General features: G+C 34.4%; 1 protein-coding gene across 1 annotated transcript in view; it reads left to right on the forward strand.

Moving 5' to 3' along the window:
- The window catches only part of mora (cysteine and histidine rich domain containing protein), a 316,465-nt gene that overhangs the window by 197,406 nt on the left and 99,818 nt on the right, over positions 1 to 19,241 (forward strand). Inside the window, exons 6-7 of the mRNA XM_090396942.1 lie at positions 8,423 to 8,475; positions 15,147 to 15,217. Of these exons, the coding sequence (XP_090253068.1) occupies positions 8,423 to 8,475; positions 15,147 to 15,217 (124 nt within the window). The remainder of the gene's footprint in view (positions 1 to 8,422; positions 8,476 to 15,146; positions 15,218 to 19,241) is intronic.

The following is a 19,241-nucleotide window of genomic DNA, read 5'->3' on the forward strand; positions in this document are numbered from 1 at the left end:
TCACTTTAGGAATAGTTGAGAAATTGTGGGAATATAACCAGAATTTGTACTTGAGTTTTGTAGACCTAGAAAAGGCAAAGATGCCTAGAAAAAAGCTATTCCAAGCACTATACAGAGCAATAAATAGTATAGTCTGTATTTAAGTTTTAGGTCAGCAATTGGAATTGAAGAAAATAAAGAAAGATGATTTGACTTAAAATCCAGTGTAAGACAAGGATGCACACTCTCTTAAGTCTTGTTGATTATCTGTATGGATTACATTATGAACAAAACTGGTATTAAACTTGATATTAGAATTGGAGATATCAAACTTAGCTGTTTGCTTTATGCAGATGAGATATTCCTAAACACATCCAGTGCAAGTCTCCAGGATTCTCTAACTAAATTCTATAACAGCTGTAATAACAGATTTGCTATAAAAATCAGCAATAAAAAGACGAATACTGTGAAAATAGAAAGGAATATAGTGAACTTCAGCTGCATTCTTAATGGAGAACCTATATAACAAATAAAATAATTCAGCTGTTTAGGCACTGATTACAGTGAAGATGGCAAATTAAAATTTGAAATAGACAACAGAAGCTGGTAGGATGGGGCACTAGTTGAATAAATTTACATGGAATAAGAATAATTAGCTAAAACACTAAACTCGAAGACTAGTGGTCTAGAAGACTGTCTTCAAGCAAGCTATAAGTTATGGATCTGAGACAGTGCTAGATTAATCGTTTAGTAAAAATAAACCTGTGTTTAGGGCACCAGAATTTTTTTGCCTAGCAGTTGTGATAGACCCTCAATTCTTTCACTTCCACTTCAGTTGAATTTTTGTGATTGCCCTTATCTGGCATATTCAACTTTGATCTGGATTGTTAAATATTTTTGCATGATGAGTTACTAAAGTTGAAGATGCCAGACAGACCTAGAGTTCATATAATCAGATCTTTGGGAGGGTGATTAAAAATAGTTATATAAATTTTTGATTTTTGCATTTAATTCCTAATAACAATTTTATTAAGAAATGCATAAAACAGTGAAAACTTGCATTTTTTCTGTTGTAGTTATAAGTGAATAATTTGCTTCTATGGCTTATTGCAGTTTAATGTTAAATCAAAATTAAAAAAAAAAAAAAAGATTTTATTTAATATAGTTGTGTGGCCTGGTAGAAAACTAAATTTTCAATCTATTATTTCACCTTCATTCACCACTTATTGAGTTTTGAATGCCTTCTCAGTTAAGTAGTCAAATGGCCGAGTGGGACACCATTGTTCATCTGCGCTTAGGGTATCAGTCAACCTTTATCTGAGAGTTGAGTTAGAAATAAAGCACTTCATCAGAGATTGGAGACCTCAGATATGAGACGTCTGAGAAGTTAGGGACCTGAATAGATGCCGTGTTATTATTATTGCGTAACACCTCCAAGGACTCATCATGGGAAAGCACTCTACTCTTCTGTACACATCTCTCCTACTACACACAACTACTGTCACCACCACCAACAACAGCAGTATTTTTTGTCTGTACATTGCAAGTGTTCTAATGGCAGATTTGTTTGTATGGTTATTCACTTATTTAAAAAAAAAAAAAAAATGAAGATGTTAGGAAAGGAGGAACTTTAAGAATATGTGAGCAAGAATAATATATGGAGGTTATTTGAATAGAATTGGAGAAGAAAGGTTAGCAAAACATATGTTTGATTCCAAAATTGCAGGAAAAGTGTAGGTTGGTTGATTCACTCAGAAACATGTTAGAAATGACAGTATTGAAGTCCTAACAAGTAATAAATTAATTTGGAGGAGGAAAATTGTTGATGGGAGATTAAGTTTGCATTATTATTAATGAGGCTACTATGACAACACTACACAAGCTCCTCCCCCCCTTAACTTTTCAACTATTTGTCATAAAGTGAAATCTGATCCTGAAATGTTAGAAATGACAGTATTGAAGTCCTAACAAGTAAAAGACTAATTTGGAGGAGGAAAATTGTTGATGGGAGATTAAGTTTACATTGTTATTAATGAGGCTACTATGACAACACTACACAATGCTGTTTTTACTGTTCTTTTTTATAATTCTCATGCAATAGAGACATTCTCAAATAATGATAAAACACAACTAATCACTTTATGAAACTCCTATAGCTTATTCGGACATAGCTTTAAAAATTGAGGTGGTAGTAGAGAATCTGGGATGAGTATATTTTTTCATGGAAATTAGGATTTCGATTTTGTGTAATTTCCTATATGTCACTCCCACACTTGAGACCACAAGGCATATAATCAAACAAATACTATATGTGAGCTGGGGTCTAGCAAAGTAATCTATCGATATTCTTAACCTTTAAGTAGTCGTGTGGGGTCTGTTTGACCCCAGCTATCATTCTAGTTTGATTTCTGACAAAACAAATGATGGATTTTTGTTGTGATTTTGAGTAGTTGAGTTTCTTGCTGACTCCATGCTCAATCAGTCACATGCTGGCTGTTGGCACAATCAGTTGTAGAATAAGGAGTGATTTCTGACCCCATGTGACTAATTATGTAACAAAAAAAAAGTGCAATTAATTAAGGGTTAAATTGCTAGTAGTTGTAGTGCTTTGGAAATGCTACAGAGGGAGCAGTGCAATGGTTGTCCAATTTAAAACTTGATTTGTAATATATGTAAAGAGCCTTATTTTGCAGTATTTGACCATATAAATAAATAAATTGCAATCATCTTTATTCCTATTCCCTTTTTTATTAATTGGTGTGTGGAGGCTGTTCTACAGAACTTAGGTAGATGGAATAAAAGATGACTTGCAGTAGTAGATTCAGAGAGAGTCTGCAGTTCCACTGTAAAAGGATGTTGGGCAGCTGCTGCTCTTGTTCCTGTATGGGGGGGGTAGCAGAAATGGGGGGATAATGGATACTGTTCTCTTTCATAGTTAAATGGCAGTCAGCACTCATTTTTTTAAAAAAAATATGGAGACAAGTACTGTGTTATAGCGAAACTTGAACCTAATATAAACCAATTTTTTTTGTAAAAATGGATACTAGTTCTGCTGAACAGTGACTTGGGAGATATCTGTAGGAGGGATATAGTGTGGAAACTGGCTATGAGACAGTGGTTGAAGAGAATCATCTGTCAATGAAACTGTTCTCTTCTGGACTGCATCGAGAATTTTTAAGGAAGTCTCAGGTGCACCACTCTGCATATGAGAGCAGTATTTTAGGGTTAGGCAGGCTTGAGATTTGTACATAGCAAGCAACTGGGAACAGTTAATATCATCATTATCATCATCAAATTCCTGACATTTACCCTCAAGGGGTGTACAGGATATGTTAGTACTACATGAAAAATTTACACCATTACTAACTTCCTACCTACAATTTTCTGCCAAATCAATCTGTTACCTGTCAAAGCTACAACACTGTCAGATCTTATATTTATATATCTATCATCTAAGGCACTTTTTACCGTATCAATCCACTGCCAACCTGGCAGAGAACACTTGTTTGCCTAATCTTTCCTCGCCCATTCTGTTTAAGTGACCATACTACCTGAGATTAGCTCTGCTAATGCATTCCTGGATGCTGACAATGTCAAGTTCTTTCCTAATATCCTCATTTTTAATATGATATTGCCATTGATGCCATCTGTTCTGCGGTTTCTAGTCTTTGGTCAAGTTTTTTACTTCTGACCCAGCTCTCAGATCCATAAGTTAAAATTGGTTTGAACACTGTCTTGTATACAGCTAATTTAGTGTTTTGACTAATTTCTCTCTTATTCCAAATAAATTTATTCAGCTTACTTCCTACCATACCAGCTTTGTTGATTCTGTTGTCTATTTCCATATTTAATTTACCATCTTCACTAAAAATCATGCCTAAGTAGATGAAATGTTTTACTTATTCTATAGGTACTCCATTCACAGTGCAGCTGATATCTTCAATGCTTCTGCCTATTTTCATTTTCCTTGTCTTGTTATTGCTGACCTTCATACCATATCTATCACAGTTATTCCATTTAGTCAGGGAATCTTGCAGACTTGTAGCGGAGTTATTTAGAAGTATAACATCATCCACATAAACCAAGGAGCCGACATTTTCTCCAATTTTGATATCAGGTTTAATACCACTTTCCTTCATAATGTAATCCATATAGATAATGAATAACAGATGATAATGTACATCCTTGTCTCACACCAGATTTAACATTAAACCGTTTCCCTGTACTTCCTTCAATTCTAACTGCTGACTTACAACTCAAATAAAGACTAAGTATTGCTTGATATAATGATCCACTGACACCATACAACTGTAGCGTTTTGAATAGCTTCTCTCTTGGCACCTTGTCATATGCTTTTTCCAGATCTACAAAACTTAAATACAGATCTTTGTTATGGAATGACTTTTAATGCGATTATATTGATCAAGTGCATATAATAAACAACTTTGTTACCACTGTTATTCTTGATCAATATAATCCCATTAAAAGTCATTTCAGAGCTTTTTTGGTCAAGAAAATTTTTTTTTTTAAATAGATCTTTGTTATATTCCCATGACTTTTCAACTATTTGTCGTAAAGTGAATATCTGATCCTGACAGCCTCTATCCTAACAAGCCTGAATCCAGCTTGTTCCTCACCAAGCTTCTCTTCCACAATCCTTATCAACCGTTTCTCGAGTATACTGGCATAAATCTTACCAGGAACACTCAGTAGAGATATACCTCTCTAATTCCGACAATCAGTTTTATTTCCCTTTTTATATATGGGTACTATGAGAGCTCTACTCCAATCATCTGGAATTCATCCTTCTGTCCAGGCCCTCTGAACTATGCAGTGTAACCACTGTAAAACTTTTATACCTCCGTACTTGATCATTTCTGGTCTAATATCATCTACTCCAGCTGCCTTTCCACATTTCAGACTTTTGATGGCTTTTTCTACTTCAAGCATGGATAGGTATTCCTGATTGCATGCCTGGTCAGTGTTTATCATTGTGCTGTCATCACTGCTAGTTTCATTTAGCAATTTTTCAAAGTAATTACTCCATACTTCAAGGATATCTTTTTCTCCAGTTTTCATTTCACCTTTATCATCTTTAATTCCTTTTACAGCACTCTTTCCTCCATTTCTGAGCTTCTTCAACAACCTCCAGAATATATTCTGACCTTCTTGATATTTATTTTCTATGTTCTTACCAAAGTCTTCCCATGACTTTTGTTTAGCTAGTTTTACAGTGTTTAGCTTTCGTACATTTGTCTCTGTATTCTCTAAGAGCAAAAGCTGACTTATTTGCCAGGAACTTTTGATAAGCTTTCTTCTTTTCCTTCACTGCCTCTTTAACTTCCTGTGTCCACCATGGAGTTCTGATTTTTTTATCCTTGCAGACAACCTCACCACATACCTCTCTGGCTGAATCAATCAGTGTTTTGTTCAGGGCTTGCCACTGAATCTCCAAGATTTGGTTCCTGTTCTCATACTCTTTCATTATTTCTTGAATAATGTTTGTGTATGTTAGTTGTATTGTGAGAGGGAAGAACAGAGAAAATTGAGAGAGGTCGTCTTTGTCCAACAGAAGGATTGAAAAGGTATGAGAACAGGAACCAAATCTTGGAGATTCAGTGGCAAGCCCTGAACAAAACACTGATTGATTCAGCCAGAGAGGTATGTGGTGAGGTTGTCTGCAAGGATAAAAAAATCAGACCTCCATGGTGGACACAGGAAGTTAAAGAGGCAGTGAAGAAAAAGAAGAAAGCATGTTGAAAGTTCCTGGCAAATAAGTCAGCCCGTGCGCTTAGAGAATACAGAGACAAATGTAATAAAGCTAAACACTGTAAAACTAGCTAAACAAAAGTCATGGAAAAACCTTGGCAAAAACACAGAAGATAAATATCAGGAGGATGGCAAAATATTCTGGAAGCTGTTGAAAAAGCTCAGATATGGAAGAAAGAATGCTATAAAAGGAATTAGAGATGAGAAAGATGACATGAAAACTGGAGAAAAAGATATCCTTGATGTATGGAGCAATTACGTTGAAAAATTACTAAATGAAACAAGCAATGACAACACAGTAGTAAAAAACACTCAACAGGCATGCAATCAGGAATATATATATTCATACTTGAAGTAGAAAATGCCATCAAAAGCCTGAAATGTGGAAAGGCATGGGAGTAGATGATATTTGACCAGAAATGCTCAAGTATGGAGTTGTAAAAGTCTTATAATGGCTGCACTTTATAGTTCTGAAGACCTGAACAGAGGGACAAATTCCAAGTGATTGGAGTAGAACTCTCATGGTACCCATATATAAGAAGGGAAATAAAACTGAATATGAGAATTGCAGAGGTATATCCTTACTGAGTATTCCTGGTAAGAGTTTTTTGCAAGTATAGTATCAGAAACAGTTGAGAAGGGTTGTGGAAGAAAAGCTTGGTGAAGAAAATTGGTTTAGGCCAAATAGAGGCTGTCAGGATCAGATTTTCACTTTACGACAAATAGCTGAGAAATCATGGGAATATAACAAAGATCTGTATTTAAGTTTTGTAGATCTGGAAAAGGCATACGACAAGGTGCCAAGAGAGAAGCTATTCAATACGCTACAGTTTTATGGTGTTAATGGGACATTATATCAAAGAATACTTAGTCTTTATTTGAGTTGTAAGTCAGCTGTTAGAATTGAAGGAAGTACAGGAAGATGGCTTAATGTTGAATCTGGCATCAGACAAGGATGTACATTATATCCTCTGTTATTCATTATTTATATGGATCACATTATGAAGGAATGCAGTATTAAACCTGATATCAAAACTGGACATGTTAATCTCAGTTCTTTACTTATGCAGATGATGTTCTACTCTTAAATAAATCCAGTACGTCTGCAAGATTCCCTAATTAAATTGAAATTGTAATAGATATGGTATGAAGGTTAGCAATAGCAAGACATAAACAATGAAAATAGGAAGAACTATTGAAAATATTAACGGCATTGTGAATAGAGAACTTATAGAACAAGTAAAATATTTCAACTACTTAGGCATGATTTTTAGTGAATATGGTAAATTAAATATGGAAATAGACAACAGAATCAACAAAGCTGGTATGGTAGGAAGTCAGCTGAATAAATATTTGGAATAAGAGAGAAATTAGTCAAAGCACTAAATAAGCTGTATACAAGACTATATTCAAACCAATTTTAACTTATGGATCTGAGAGCTGGATTAGAAATACATTTGACAAAAGACTAGAGACTACAGATATGAGAGTCCTGAGAAAGATTAGAGGCGTGAACAGATGTCATCAGTGGCAATATCATATTAAAAATGAAGATATTAGGATAGAACTTAACATTGTTAGCATTCAGGAATGTGTTAGCATAGCTAATTTCAAGTGGTATGGTCACTTAAACAGCATGGGAAAGGAAAGTTAAGCAAAACAAGTGTTCTCTGCCAGGTTGGCAGGAAAAGAAGACCCAGAGGAAGACCAAGATATAGGTGGATTGATACAGTAACAAGTGCCTTAGAAGTTAGAAATATAAGATCTGATAATGTTGGGGTCTTGACAGGGAACAGACTAAATGGAGGTAAATTGTAGATAGGAAGTTAGAAGATAATGATGTAGATTTTTCATGTAGTACTGTGATATCCTGTACACAGCTTGAGGGTACATGTCAGGAATTTGATGATGATTGAAAAACACATAAATGCATAACTTTTTTTTTTTTTTTGTGGAATTTTAATGTCCTATTTATTTTAAATGAAATGTTTTCTACCTTCAGGTTATAATTTTATTTTATTTTTCTTCCTCCATATCAGTAGCATTTGATTGTCATGGAAACGAATGTATTTGGTGATAAACTAGTCTTTCAATAAGAACATTGCTTCACTGTGCTTTCTGTTCCTCTCTCTACAAACATATCATGACTTGCTTTCTTCAATGACACTTTTTTTAGATTAGGTGAGATTAAACATATGCATCAGCTGATAGATTTATTGCCTAAAGTTTAATATTATGTACTGTTTAACATCTGGTCTGTTAAACTACTGTACCTTTTGAATCCATGTGCTTAGATATGCAGACATGAAAAAGATAGGGAACAAATTCCCTGTTTTAAATACTATTATTGAGTTTGGCTGCTACAGACAACCAGTAAGCAAGATGATAGTGTTTAACCTGACCATGACAGTTGTCTGATAGTCTGTGATACCATCCATTTAGGAAGATATGCTTTTGAAGTGGCAGTATTCTATGGCATTAACTGTGATAAGTAAAATAATAATAATAGCAATAATTCATGTTGAATGTAGGAATTCAATATTGATATGAAATGTGTGAATAATCATAGAGCTTTCATATCTTTGAAGGAAGTTTTGTAAGTTATATATCAGTTTTATCAATACTTGAATTCATGAGAGATATAATATATATTAACATATGCTTTTTCTCATAGATGGTGGAACAGTGAATCCAGGAACATCATGTAAAAACAGTGGCTGCAGACAGGTATGGATAAGGAATTATTTTAAGGCTTACATAAGTTACTTGATTAGCATGCATTTAATGTAAATTATCCCACTCTTTATTTTTGAACACTTACTCTTAGCAGAGGGAACAGGCCTAATACGTTGGTGTTCAAAAGCTAAGGGTGAACTATATTTTTACCTGCATGTGAAAACATTTTCATAACTACAGCCAAATATGGACCTAAATTTATTGACAGCATACTAATAAATTATATTACACAAAAATATGTTATCAATTTCATACAAATTAAATTGCAGTATATTTTTTGGGGGGAATTTCAAGAAGGCTGCAGAAGTTACAAATTTCCTAAGAATGTTGTTAAGGAATTAATGTACAGTGCTTACAGAAAATTATGCAGAGAGACATTTCAGTATGGATTATGTCCACCCTGCACTGCGATGCAGCTTTTACAATGTAATACCATGCTTAGCGCAAGTGATTCAGGAGTTCTTGAAGCAAACTGGCCCACTCCTCCTTCAGATAAGGCCCACTCCAAGGATAAGGCCTTGTTTGTTTTCTGGAGGGCAATTTCAAGACTGCTGCAGAATTACTGATATTTTCAGAGATTTTGGAATCTCACATTTCAAGTAGCAATGCATCCTAAATGTGTTCTATGAAGGTTGAGATCTGGAAAACATGCTAGCCACTTGAATATCCTTGGTCTCCAGAAGTATCTCCATTGCTTGTGTATGATGTCGTGTGGGATTCATCGATAAAAATGAATTCTTTGGCTACAGCACCACCGAACTATAGAACATGATGTTGAAGAGCTTCATTTGCAATATCGTTGACCAATCATAGTCCCTTTTTCTAGCACTTGTAGCTCATTGTGTCAATTTAGAATAGTGCCTTCCCACACCATGATTCCACCTCTGCCGTATCTATCACTTTCAAGAACATTCTCTCGACGGTAAGCAGTACCACTTTCATACCAGATCAAGTGTCATCTAGAATCATAGGAAAGATTAAAATGACTCTCATCTGCAAAGAGTACATCAGTCCATTGGTGTCTTGTCCAATTTTTATGGATATAACACAAAACATGATCTATGATGTGGATAAAGGAAAACGGAGAAGCTACTTAAATCAGTCACCACATGGCCCGAAGATGCCGTTTAAAAAAATAATAATAATTCCGCACTATGCCCATTCCTCGAGAATTTATGGTCTACCAAAGATTCACAAACAAAACACATCACTCCGGCCGATAGTCGAAGTTATAGACAGCCCCAATTATCACCTAGCGAAGAAACTAGCATCAGCACTCAAGAAGTTGGTAGGTCATTCCCCCTCTTATGTTTAAAAACACACAGCACTTTGCAAACAAAATCAAAGACATCACACTGGAAAAATATGATTTATTAGTTAGTTTTGATGTCTCTGCCCTCTTCACAAATGTCTCAGTCAATGACACAATCCTTCTATTACAGGCTACAAATTTCCTCCTGATATCACAGTGCTCTTTGCATATATACCACATTCCGGCTATTTTGTGTGGCAGAACACTTTCTACCTAAAAAAGAAGGCACAGTCATGGGCTCACCATTAGCCTCCGTATTGCTAACTTTTACATGGAACATTTTGAGCACTGTGCTCTAGATTCCTTTCCTTTAAAACCCAAAGTCTGACTTAGATATGTTGACGATATTTTTGCTATCTGGCCCATATTCCTCAGCCACCTAAACACACAACACAAACACATACAATTCACAACTGAGATTGAAAAGCAAAACACACTTCCATTTCTAGATACACTTGTCACACATCTTCCTTCTGTCAGTTTTCATTCACTGTTTACTGGAAACTGACACATACTTGCCAATATATACACAAAAACTCCTACCACCACCCAACATAAACACTAGTGGTCATTAATACACTAAAAAACATGGCTTTGAAGATTTGCTCCAATGAACAAGCACTTAAAGATGAATTAAAAGTTATCAGCAAGTCTTTTTAGGAAGGTATTCCTAACCATTTTTTAGGAAGGTATTCCTAAAAAATGGTTACAGCCAAAATACTATTAACAAAATTTTGCACAAGACCTCACTTAAAAATAAACAAGACTACAATAAAACTGTACCCATTCCGTATGTTAAAGGGATATCAGACACAATAAACAGAATGCTACAAAAATACAACCTTAAATCCACCTTTAAACCTCCTGCAAAATTACAGAATTTACTCGACTCATCCAAGGATCCACTCCCTCTGTTGGCCCACCCTGGAGTATACCGTATTCTTCGCATTTGCCCTATATAGGGGAAACAGGACACACAATTCCTATCAGAAAAAAGGAACATAAACAACACATTAAATATAATAACTATGGTCAAGCTGGTTTTTCTGATCATGCCCTGAACACGTTACATAGAATTGACTGGAAAAGCACCTGTTGTTTACATCGCACTAAAGCATGGTATGAACATAAATTTAAGGACGCCTGTGAGATTCTTATCAATCACCCTAATCTTAACAATAATTATGGTCTAAAAATCCCAGGCATATGGAAGGCACATATTCTCACTTAATCTTTCTCCCTAAGAGTTAATTATAAATAGGACCATAGGTAATCATTTAATAATCCATAAGTAATCATTAATTAATAATCCTTTCCTTTAGATAATAGCAACCAACTGGAATTAAGTGATAACAGGAGCAACCAACTGGCATCAATGAACAGTTATGTGATTAACCTTTTTAGCCACACACTAAACAATGATGAACTCTTGCTACATAACGGCTTAAACTATGCTGTGGCATCCTGGACTGTTAACAAATTGGATTTTATATACCATATTGAAAGAAGCATAAGATTTCTCCTACCACCATAGCTGATAAAATACAATTGAAAACCTCTAACATTTTAAACAATACTAAAGCAATAACTAGCAACCTGACCAAAACTGAATTGGCACTGTGAAATCTTTAAAAGCAAGTCATGACATTGTAATTACTAGAACTGATAAAGGTAATGCCATGGTTATTTTAAACCAAACAATTTACCTGGAAAAAGTGAATCAATTAGTCTCAGACAACAGAGATAATGTTGAAGTCTTGGCAGGTAACAGATTGATTTGAAAGAAAATTGTAGATCGCAAGTTAGTAATGATGTTTTTCATGCAGTATCATATCCTGTACACCCTTTGAGGGTACATATCAGGAATTTGATGATGATGACTACGACTTCCTACCATACCAGCTTTGTTGATTCTGTTGTCTATTTCCATATTTAATTTACCATCTTCACTAAAAATCTTGCCTAAGAAGCTGAAATGTTTTACTTGTTCTATAGATTCTCCAATGCTTCTACTTATTTTCATTCTTTTTGTCTTGCTATTGCTGACCATACAATATCTATTACAACAGTTATTCAATTTTGTCAGGGAATCTTGCAGACTTGTAGCAGATTTATTTAGAAGTATAATATCATCCACATAAAACAAGGAGCTGACATTAACATCTCCACTTTTGATATCAGGTTTAATACCACTTTTCCTTCATAATGTGATACATATAAATAATGAATAACAGAGGGGATCATGTACATCCTTGTCTGACACCAAATTTAACATTAAACCATCTTCCTTTACTTCAATTCTAACTGCTAACTTACAACTCAAATAAAGACTGAGTATTGCTTGATATAATGCTCCATCGACACAGTACAACTGTAGCACTTTGAGCAGCTTTTCTCTTGGCATCCTGTCATATGCCTTTTCCAGATCTACAAAACTTAAATACAGATTTAAGTTAAGGGATATTACATCCCATATTGTTTCATAGTCGAATAAGAACTCAGAGTTTCATGCCGAATATAGAAACTGTATATATAAAGTTCGGCGAGTCCAAGTGTAAGCAAATACCTGGATAGTGCAACACATAACCCATTTGGTAGTGCAACACCGAGGCAACTCATAGTAAGGGTGTGGCAAGCTCCGTTCACTTTTCTTGATATTTACTCATAATGTGAACACTTGGACTCGTCAAACTTTATATATATATAGTTTCTATATTCGGCTATGAAACAATGTGGTATGTAATATCCCTTAACTTAAATAAGTTAACGTTGCTGAATTGAAGCCTTTAGCTCTTCATGCAATTAGTAATTTATTAGGACACCTTCTTGGCAATTCTTATAGTAGGGTATGTAAGTTCTGTTCGCTACAAACTTGGTATTATATCTATGTCTACCTACTCACTGATGAGACCTCGATAAAGGTTGAAACCGGTCAGGGTAGGGTAGTGACCTTCACTCATAATGTAGAACAGTAACTTTTAGGAACTGGGTTTCACATTATGAGTAAATACCAAGAATAGTGAACAAAGCTTGCTCCACCCTTACTATGAGTTGCCTCTGTGTTGCACTATTCAGGTATTTGCTTACACTTGGACTCGCCAAACTTTATATATATATAATTCTATATTCGGCATGAAACTCTCTGAGTTCTTATTCGGCAATGAAACAATATGGGATGTAATATCCCTTAACTTAAATAAGTTAATGTTGCCGAATTGAAGCCTTTGACTCTTCATACAATTAGTAATTAAATACAGATCTTTGTTATATTCCCACGATTTCTCAACTATTTGTCATAATGTGAAAATTTGATCCTGACAGCCTCTATCTGGCCTGAATCCAGCTTGTCCTTCACCAAGCTTCCCTTCCACAATCCTTCTCAACTGTTTCTCAAGTATACTAGAATAAATCTTACCAGGAACACTCAGTAGGGAAATACCTCTATAATTCTCACATCCAGTTTTATTTCACTTTTTATATATGGGTACTATGAGAGCTCTACTCCAATCATCTGGAATTCGTCCAAGTCCTCTGAACTATGCAGTGCAGCCACTAAGACATTTATACCTCCATACTTGAGCATTTCTGGTCAAATATCATCTACTCCCACTGCCTTTCCACATTTCATCATGGGAAGACTTTGAAGGCTTTTTCTACTTCAAGTATGGATATGTATTCCTGATTGTATGCCTGATCAGTGTATTTCACCACTTTGCTGTCACTGATTCATTTAGCAATTTTTTGAAGTAATTATTTCATACTTCAAGGATATATTTTTCTCCAGTTTTCCTATCACCTTTACCATCTCTAATTCTTTTTACAGCACTCTTTCCTTAAATTCTCAGCTTCTTCAACAACCTCCAGAATATCTTGCCAACTTCTTGATATTAATTTTCTATGTTCTTACCAAAGTCTTCCCATGACTTTTGTTTAGATAGTGTTAAACAGTGTTTAGCTTTCTTATATTTGTCTCTGTATTCTCTAAGAGCACAAGCTAACTTATTTGCTAGGAACTTTTGATATGCTTTCTTCTTTTCCTGCACTGCCTCTTTAACTTCCTGTGTCCACAATGGACACAGGGAGTTAAAGAGGCAGTGCAGAACTCCATCCTACATGGAGTTCTGATTTTTCTATCCTTTCAGAGAACCTCACCACTGAATCTCCAAGGTGTGGTTCCTGTTCTCAAACTCTTACTTTTTTTTTTCTTGAATAATGTTTGTGCATTTTAGTCTACAGTTCACATCTGAGAGCTGCTCAGCTTTTATTTGCTTTAAAGCTTTCTTGCATGTTCTTCTTTTAAATATAAAATTCAATTTTATATTAATTTCTAATTTCAAATCTTCTATTCACGCTTGATTTGATTGATACTAAACTGGGAAAACATCACTAATAACAATACATAGTCAATGAGACTTTTTTTATTCTTTGCCTCTTCTCTTCATGTAAATTTGTGCACATTTTTATGTTGGAAGGTGGTGTTAGTAATAACCAGTCCATGTCCTGCACAGAAATCCAACAGGTATTTGCCATTATTATTAGCTTTGCTCTTTTCTCCAAATTTTCCCAAAATATATTTGTTTGTCTGACAGTCATTTCCTACTCTGCTATTTAGATCACCAACTTTTCATTTTCCATTGTGTCAGTTGCTTTCTCTAAAGCCTCAAAAAATTCCTCCATCTATGTCTTAGTAGAACCTTCTGTGTTAACATAGGCACAAACAAGTCTCACTGTCCAGTTCCTCTTTCTGATATTTGCCCACATCACTCTACTTGAAATTGCCTGCCATTTAAGAAGATTAGCCTCGTATTTAGTGTTGAATACTATGGCTACTCCTTAACTAAGATTTATTTAATTACTAAGTATTTTGTCTTGTTCTCCAAAGCCTCTTTATAGCTGAATAACAATCCTACAGTTCTGATTTCCTGTGTGGACATTAGAAGGTGATTATGTTTGTTGGTCTGACAGTGTGTAGTAATGATAGCCTCCTAGATTTTTCATAGTGTGAGGCAGTAATATTTATTTAAATAACAAAATCCAGTGAAAAATAAATGTAGACCCTAATGGCAATCTTGAACTATACTGCATAATTCTGTCCACTTATATATCATTCAGATTTAATTCTTTTGTCATGAATTTCACCATTTAATTATTTAAATTGTTTCTCACTAGTTTTACTCGAAAATAACTTTATGAGTACAAAATAAGTAGATTTATCATTGATTAATTTGTGGCTATGGCTATTTTATTCATTAATACATGTGACATATTTTTATTTCTTCATGTTATTTAAGATTTCTTGTAATACACTTACTGCTCTTGTAGTTGTGATTTGTTTTAATATATTTTATAGGTATATAAAGGAAGTGAGAGTGACTTGGAAACTTGTTTATATCATCCAGGAGTTCCAATATTTCATGAAGGGTAAGTATTGTGAACATGTTTCAAGTTATGCAAGTATGCTGGACAGTGGGTAAAGATGTCTTCCTTTATATATATATATATATATTTTTTTTTTTTTTTTTAATTTTATTTATTTTATAAATCACACTAAACTGACCTTCAGAAGAAAATATCTAGTTTTTTTTTTATATCTGAAGTTTTTGAATTGTTTCCACTACTTTGACAGCCAACAGAAGCCCAGGAGAGTAAATCTGTGTCAACCAGATGTGATCATGTGTTTAGACTTAGGTGTTGGTTAGAACTTGTGGTGGACATTTATTGGAATGAAAGCAACAATAAAGAATTAATTAAAGAGCAGATTAATAATTTCAGTATTTTGTCTATCCCTGAGATATTTAGAAGTAGCATCTAGACAAGTTCTTTTGTTAATGATGTTTTACACAGGATGTGTCTGCATCTTGGCTCCAGATATTGCTTACAATTACTCTTGATATCACCAACATTCTTATGTGAGCACCTTTCTCAGTATTCTTTCTCTCTCTTAGACGTCTACAGAAAAACAAAAATATAGTCACTAGAGCAGACAGTATAACCATAAAATGGATGCTATACTCTACTTATATTCCTTTAGATTATGAAATTCCTATTCTTCTTCTTCTTCTTGAGTATTCTGCAATTGAGCAGGTTCTTCTCTTAATAGCAAAAACTTTTCTTCCACCCTCTTCTGTTCTGAGCCTTCTCTTTCAAGGTTGTGTACCTGTCTCCATTCAGCATGTCGTCTAGCATTGGTTTCCTTACTCTTCCTCTGGGTCTTTTTCTGTCTGTTTTTCCCTCAATGGCATCTCTGATGATTCCATTCCCTCTCAGAATATGTCCGATTCAGTTTCCGTTTCTTCTTTTTATCCTCCTTAACAGACTTCTTTCTTCTTCTACACTTTTTAAGACCTCTTCATTAGTTATTTTATCTGTCCATTTGATTTTTTTATCCTTCTCCAAATCCACATCTCAAAGCTTTCCAAAATCTTAATTTCTTCTTTCTTCAATGTCCAAGTTTCAGCTGCATAGAGGGCAACACTCCACACATAACATTTCATTACTTTTCTTTAGGTTTCTATCCATTTTACTTCTGAATAAATTCCATTTTCTATTAAAGGCATCTTTTCCCATCACTATTCTTGCTTTTATGTCAATTTACATCTTCCATCACTGCTAATAACACTTCCTAGATATTTAAATGTCTTTGCTTGATTCAATTTTTCCCCATTTATTCTGATATCCATATTTGCCTCTTTCCTTGCTATTTTCATTCCCTTTGTTTTTCTGATGTTAATTTTCATTCCATAATTGATAAAGGATTCCAGTAGTCTGTTCAACAGATGTTGTAGTCCTGTTTCAATATTTGATAATAATGCATTGGCATTTTGCAGGTATTTCATCTATTCCTTCTGCCTTTCCACATTTTAGTTCTTTAATGGCCATTTCTACTTCTGTCTTCAAAATCTCTGGACCTAGATCATCTTCATTTACCTTCTTTATAACTTCTAATGGAACTCATTTGGCCTATTTTCCTTGTCATATAGATCTTCACTGTATTTCTTCCATCTCATTAGGATTTTATCTTCTTCAATTATGATTTCTTCGTTCTTATTTTCTATGCCTCTAGCTCAAATTCCATTTCTCTTGTGATTCATGCTTCTTGCTTATTCATACAAAAAGTCATGCCTTCCCACTCTCATAATTTTCCATTTCTTCACATTGTTTTTTTTAAGCCAATCTTCTCTATTTCTTTCTGCTTCCCTTCTCAATTTGTCATTCAGGGTTCTATATTGTATTTTTCCTGCTGGAATGTCTTTATTTTTCCATTTTCTTCTTTCTTCCATTAGAGAAATCATCTCATTTGTTATCCATGATGTTTTTATTCTTTTAGCTCTTACATATCCAATTTCTTCTTCTGCAATCTTCTTTATTTTCTCTTTAACTTGTTCCCATTTTTTTTCTGGATCTTCAGTTTTGACAAAACTTGTTTCCTCTAATTCTTTCTCCAATCTATTTCCAAATTCCTTGGTATTTTTAAATTTCTCTAAGTTCCATTTTTTCCTTTTCATAGCTTTTCTTTTTTTCTTTAGTTTCACATTTATTTCTATGAATAGTAGGTTGTGGGCAGAGTAAATATCAGCTCCAGGATACGTGCATACATTTTTTACACTATTCTTGTATCTTTGCTTTACTATGATGTAATCAATTTGATACCTTTCCATATCTCCTGATTTTTTCCATGTGTATAGTCTTCTCTTAGATTTTTTAAACCAAGTATTCATAATTATTAGCTTATTTTCTTTACAGAATTCCACTAACCTTTCCCCTCTCTCATTTCTATTACCTAGTCCGTATCTTCCTACTACACTTGCATCCTCTTCTTCTCCCACAACTCCATTCCAGTCTCCCATTATAATCATATAGTCTTTTCTTTTTTCTTCCTTAATTAGTTCTTGTAATTGTTAGTACATTTCCTCTATTTCCTTATCTGAATGGTCACTTGTTGGCATATATACCTGCATTATTGTTATGTCCACCAGTTCAGCCTTCAGTTTTACCACCATAATCCTATCATTCAGACATTTTATGCTAATGATGCTCTTTGCTGTTTTTTTTTTTTTTTTTTTTATTAAAAACAAGTGGAACTCCTTTTTCATTTTTATCTCCATCTGAGTAAATTACTCTTACTTTGTCACTATAAAAATCACCTATTCCTTTCCATCTGACTTCACAGAGCCCTATGATATCAGTTTTTCATTTGTCCATTTCTTGTTTGAGATTTTCTAATTTTCCACATCTGTTCATTGTTCTCACATTCCATGTTGCAATTTTTGATTCTTTGATGATCTTTCATTTTCAGTTTGTTTATAGCTTGTTTTAAGTCACTTTTAATGGTTTGATCGGAAGGAACATCAGCCCTTGAAGCGTCCGTAATTATGAAATTACGAAATCTTATATTAAAAGGATTATTCTAAAAATGTAACTTTTTTTTGGCCTTCTGAAATTAAAAACTTATTCTCCACCTCCACCATGTCTCCCCAGTATATGAATTAACTAAAATCTACAACCTAATAATCCTCTCAGAAACCCATAGCTGATGCTGCTGATTCTTCTCTTATAGATTATCCAAACACCTAGCAAATCTTTTAACCCTCCCCTCAGGATTATTCTAAAAGGATTATTCTAAAAATGTAACTTTTTTTTGGCCTTCTGAAATTAAAAACTTATTCTCCACCTCCCCCATGTCTCCCCAGTATATGAATTAACTAAAATCTACAACCTAATAATCCTCTCAGAAACCCATAGCTGATGCTGCTGATTCTTCTCTTATAGATTATCCAAACACCTAGCAAATCTTTTAACCCTCCCCTCAGGCCATACCTCTCCATACATAAAAAAATTCTCATTTTAAAACTTCTTTCAAAAATTTAAATAATTCTGATATTATGGTCAGCTTTGATGTCATCTCTTTTTCACTAGTATTCTCTTGAATGACACTTTAACACCTAGAAAGCATTTTTCCCTCGGACACCACAGATCTTTGCTCCTTTTGCACCCATGCAGATTACTTCTCTCACAATAAAATGGAGTACCGCAATGGATTTGACAGTCCCACTTAAACCTTCTATCTGGATAAGATCTCAATTTTGTTTCATGGTCTAGACATATTCCTTCTTCACTCAAAAATCAACATCCAAGAACAGTCTACTTTACTGTGGAAAAAGATTACCAATGGTCTAACCAGAATTTGTAAAAAAATAACAGTTGCTGAAAGCTGCACTTGAAATTGGCTACTTTTGTTTCTCCTAAAGACCATATCTTCCTTCTGTTCTGGGTATGTATGGGTTCCTGGCTTCTACAAGTTGTCCTTGATAAGGACAGACTGGGACATCATACAACATCCACGTGGAAGAACAAAAAATATACATCGGTAATCAGGACACCATACATTCAAATGATTCGTTTGAAAAAAACCACTATGCTTAATCACAGAAGGTTCATATGAGAA

Source organism: Typopeltis vanoorti, chromosome 8 (genome assembly GCF_054136105.1).
Source record: "Typopeltis vanoorti isolate ZY-2024b chromosome 8, IOZ_Tvanoo_1.0, whole genome shotgun sequence".
Taxonomy (NCBI): Eukaryota; Metazoa; Arthropoda; class Arachnida; order Uropygi; family Thelyphonidae; genus Typopeltis; species Typopeltis vanoorti.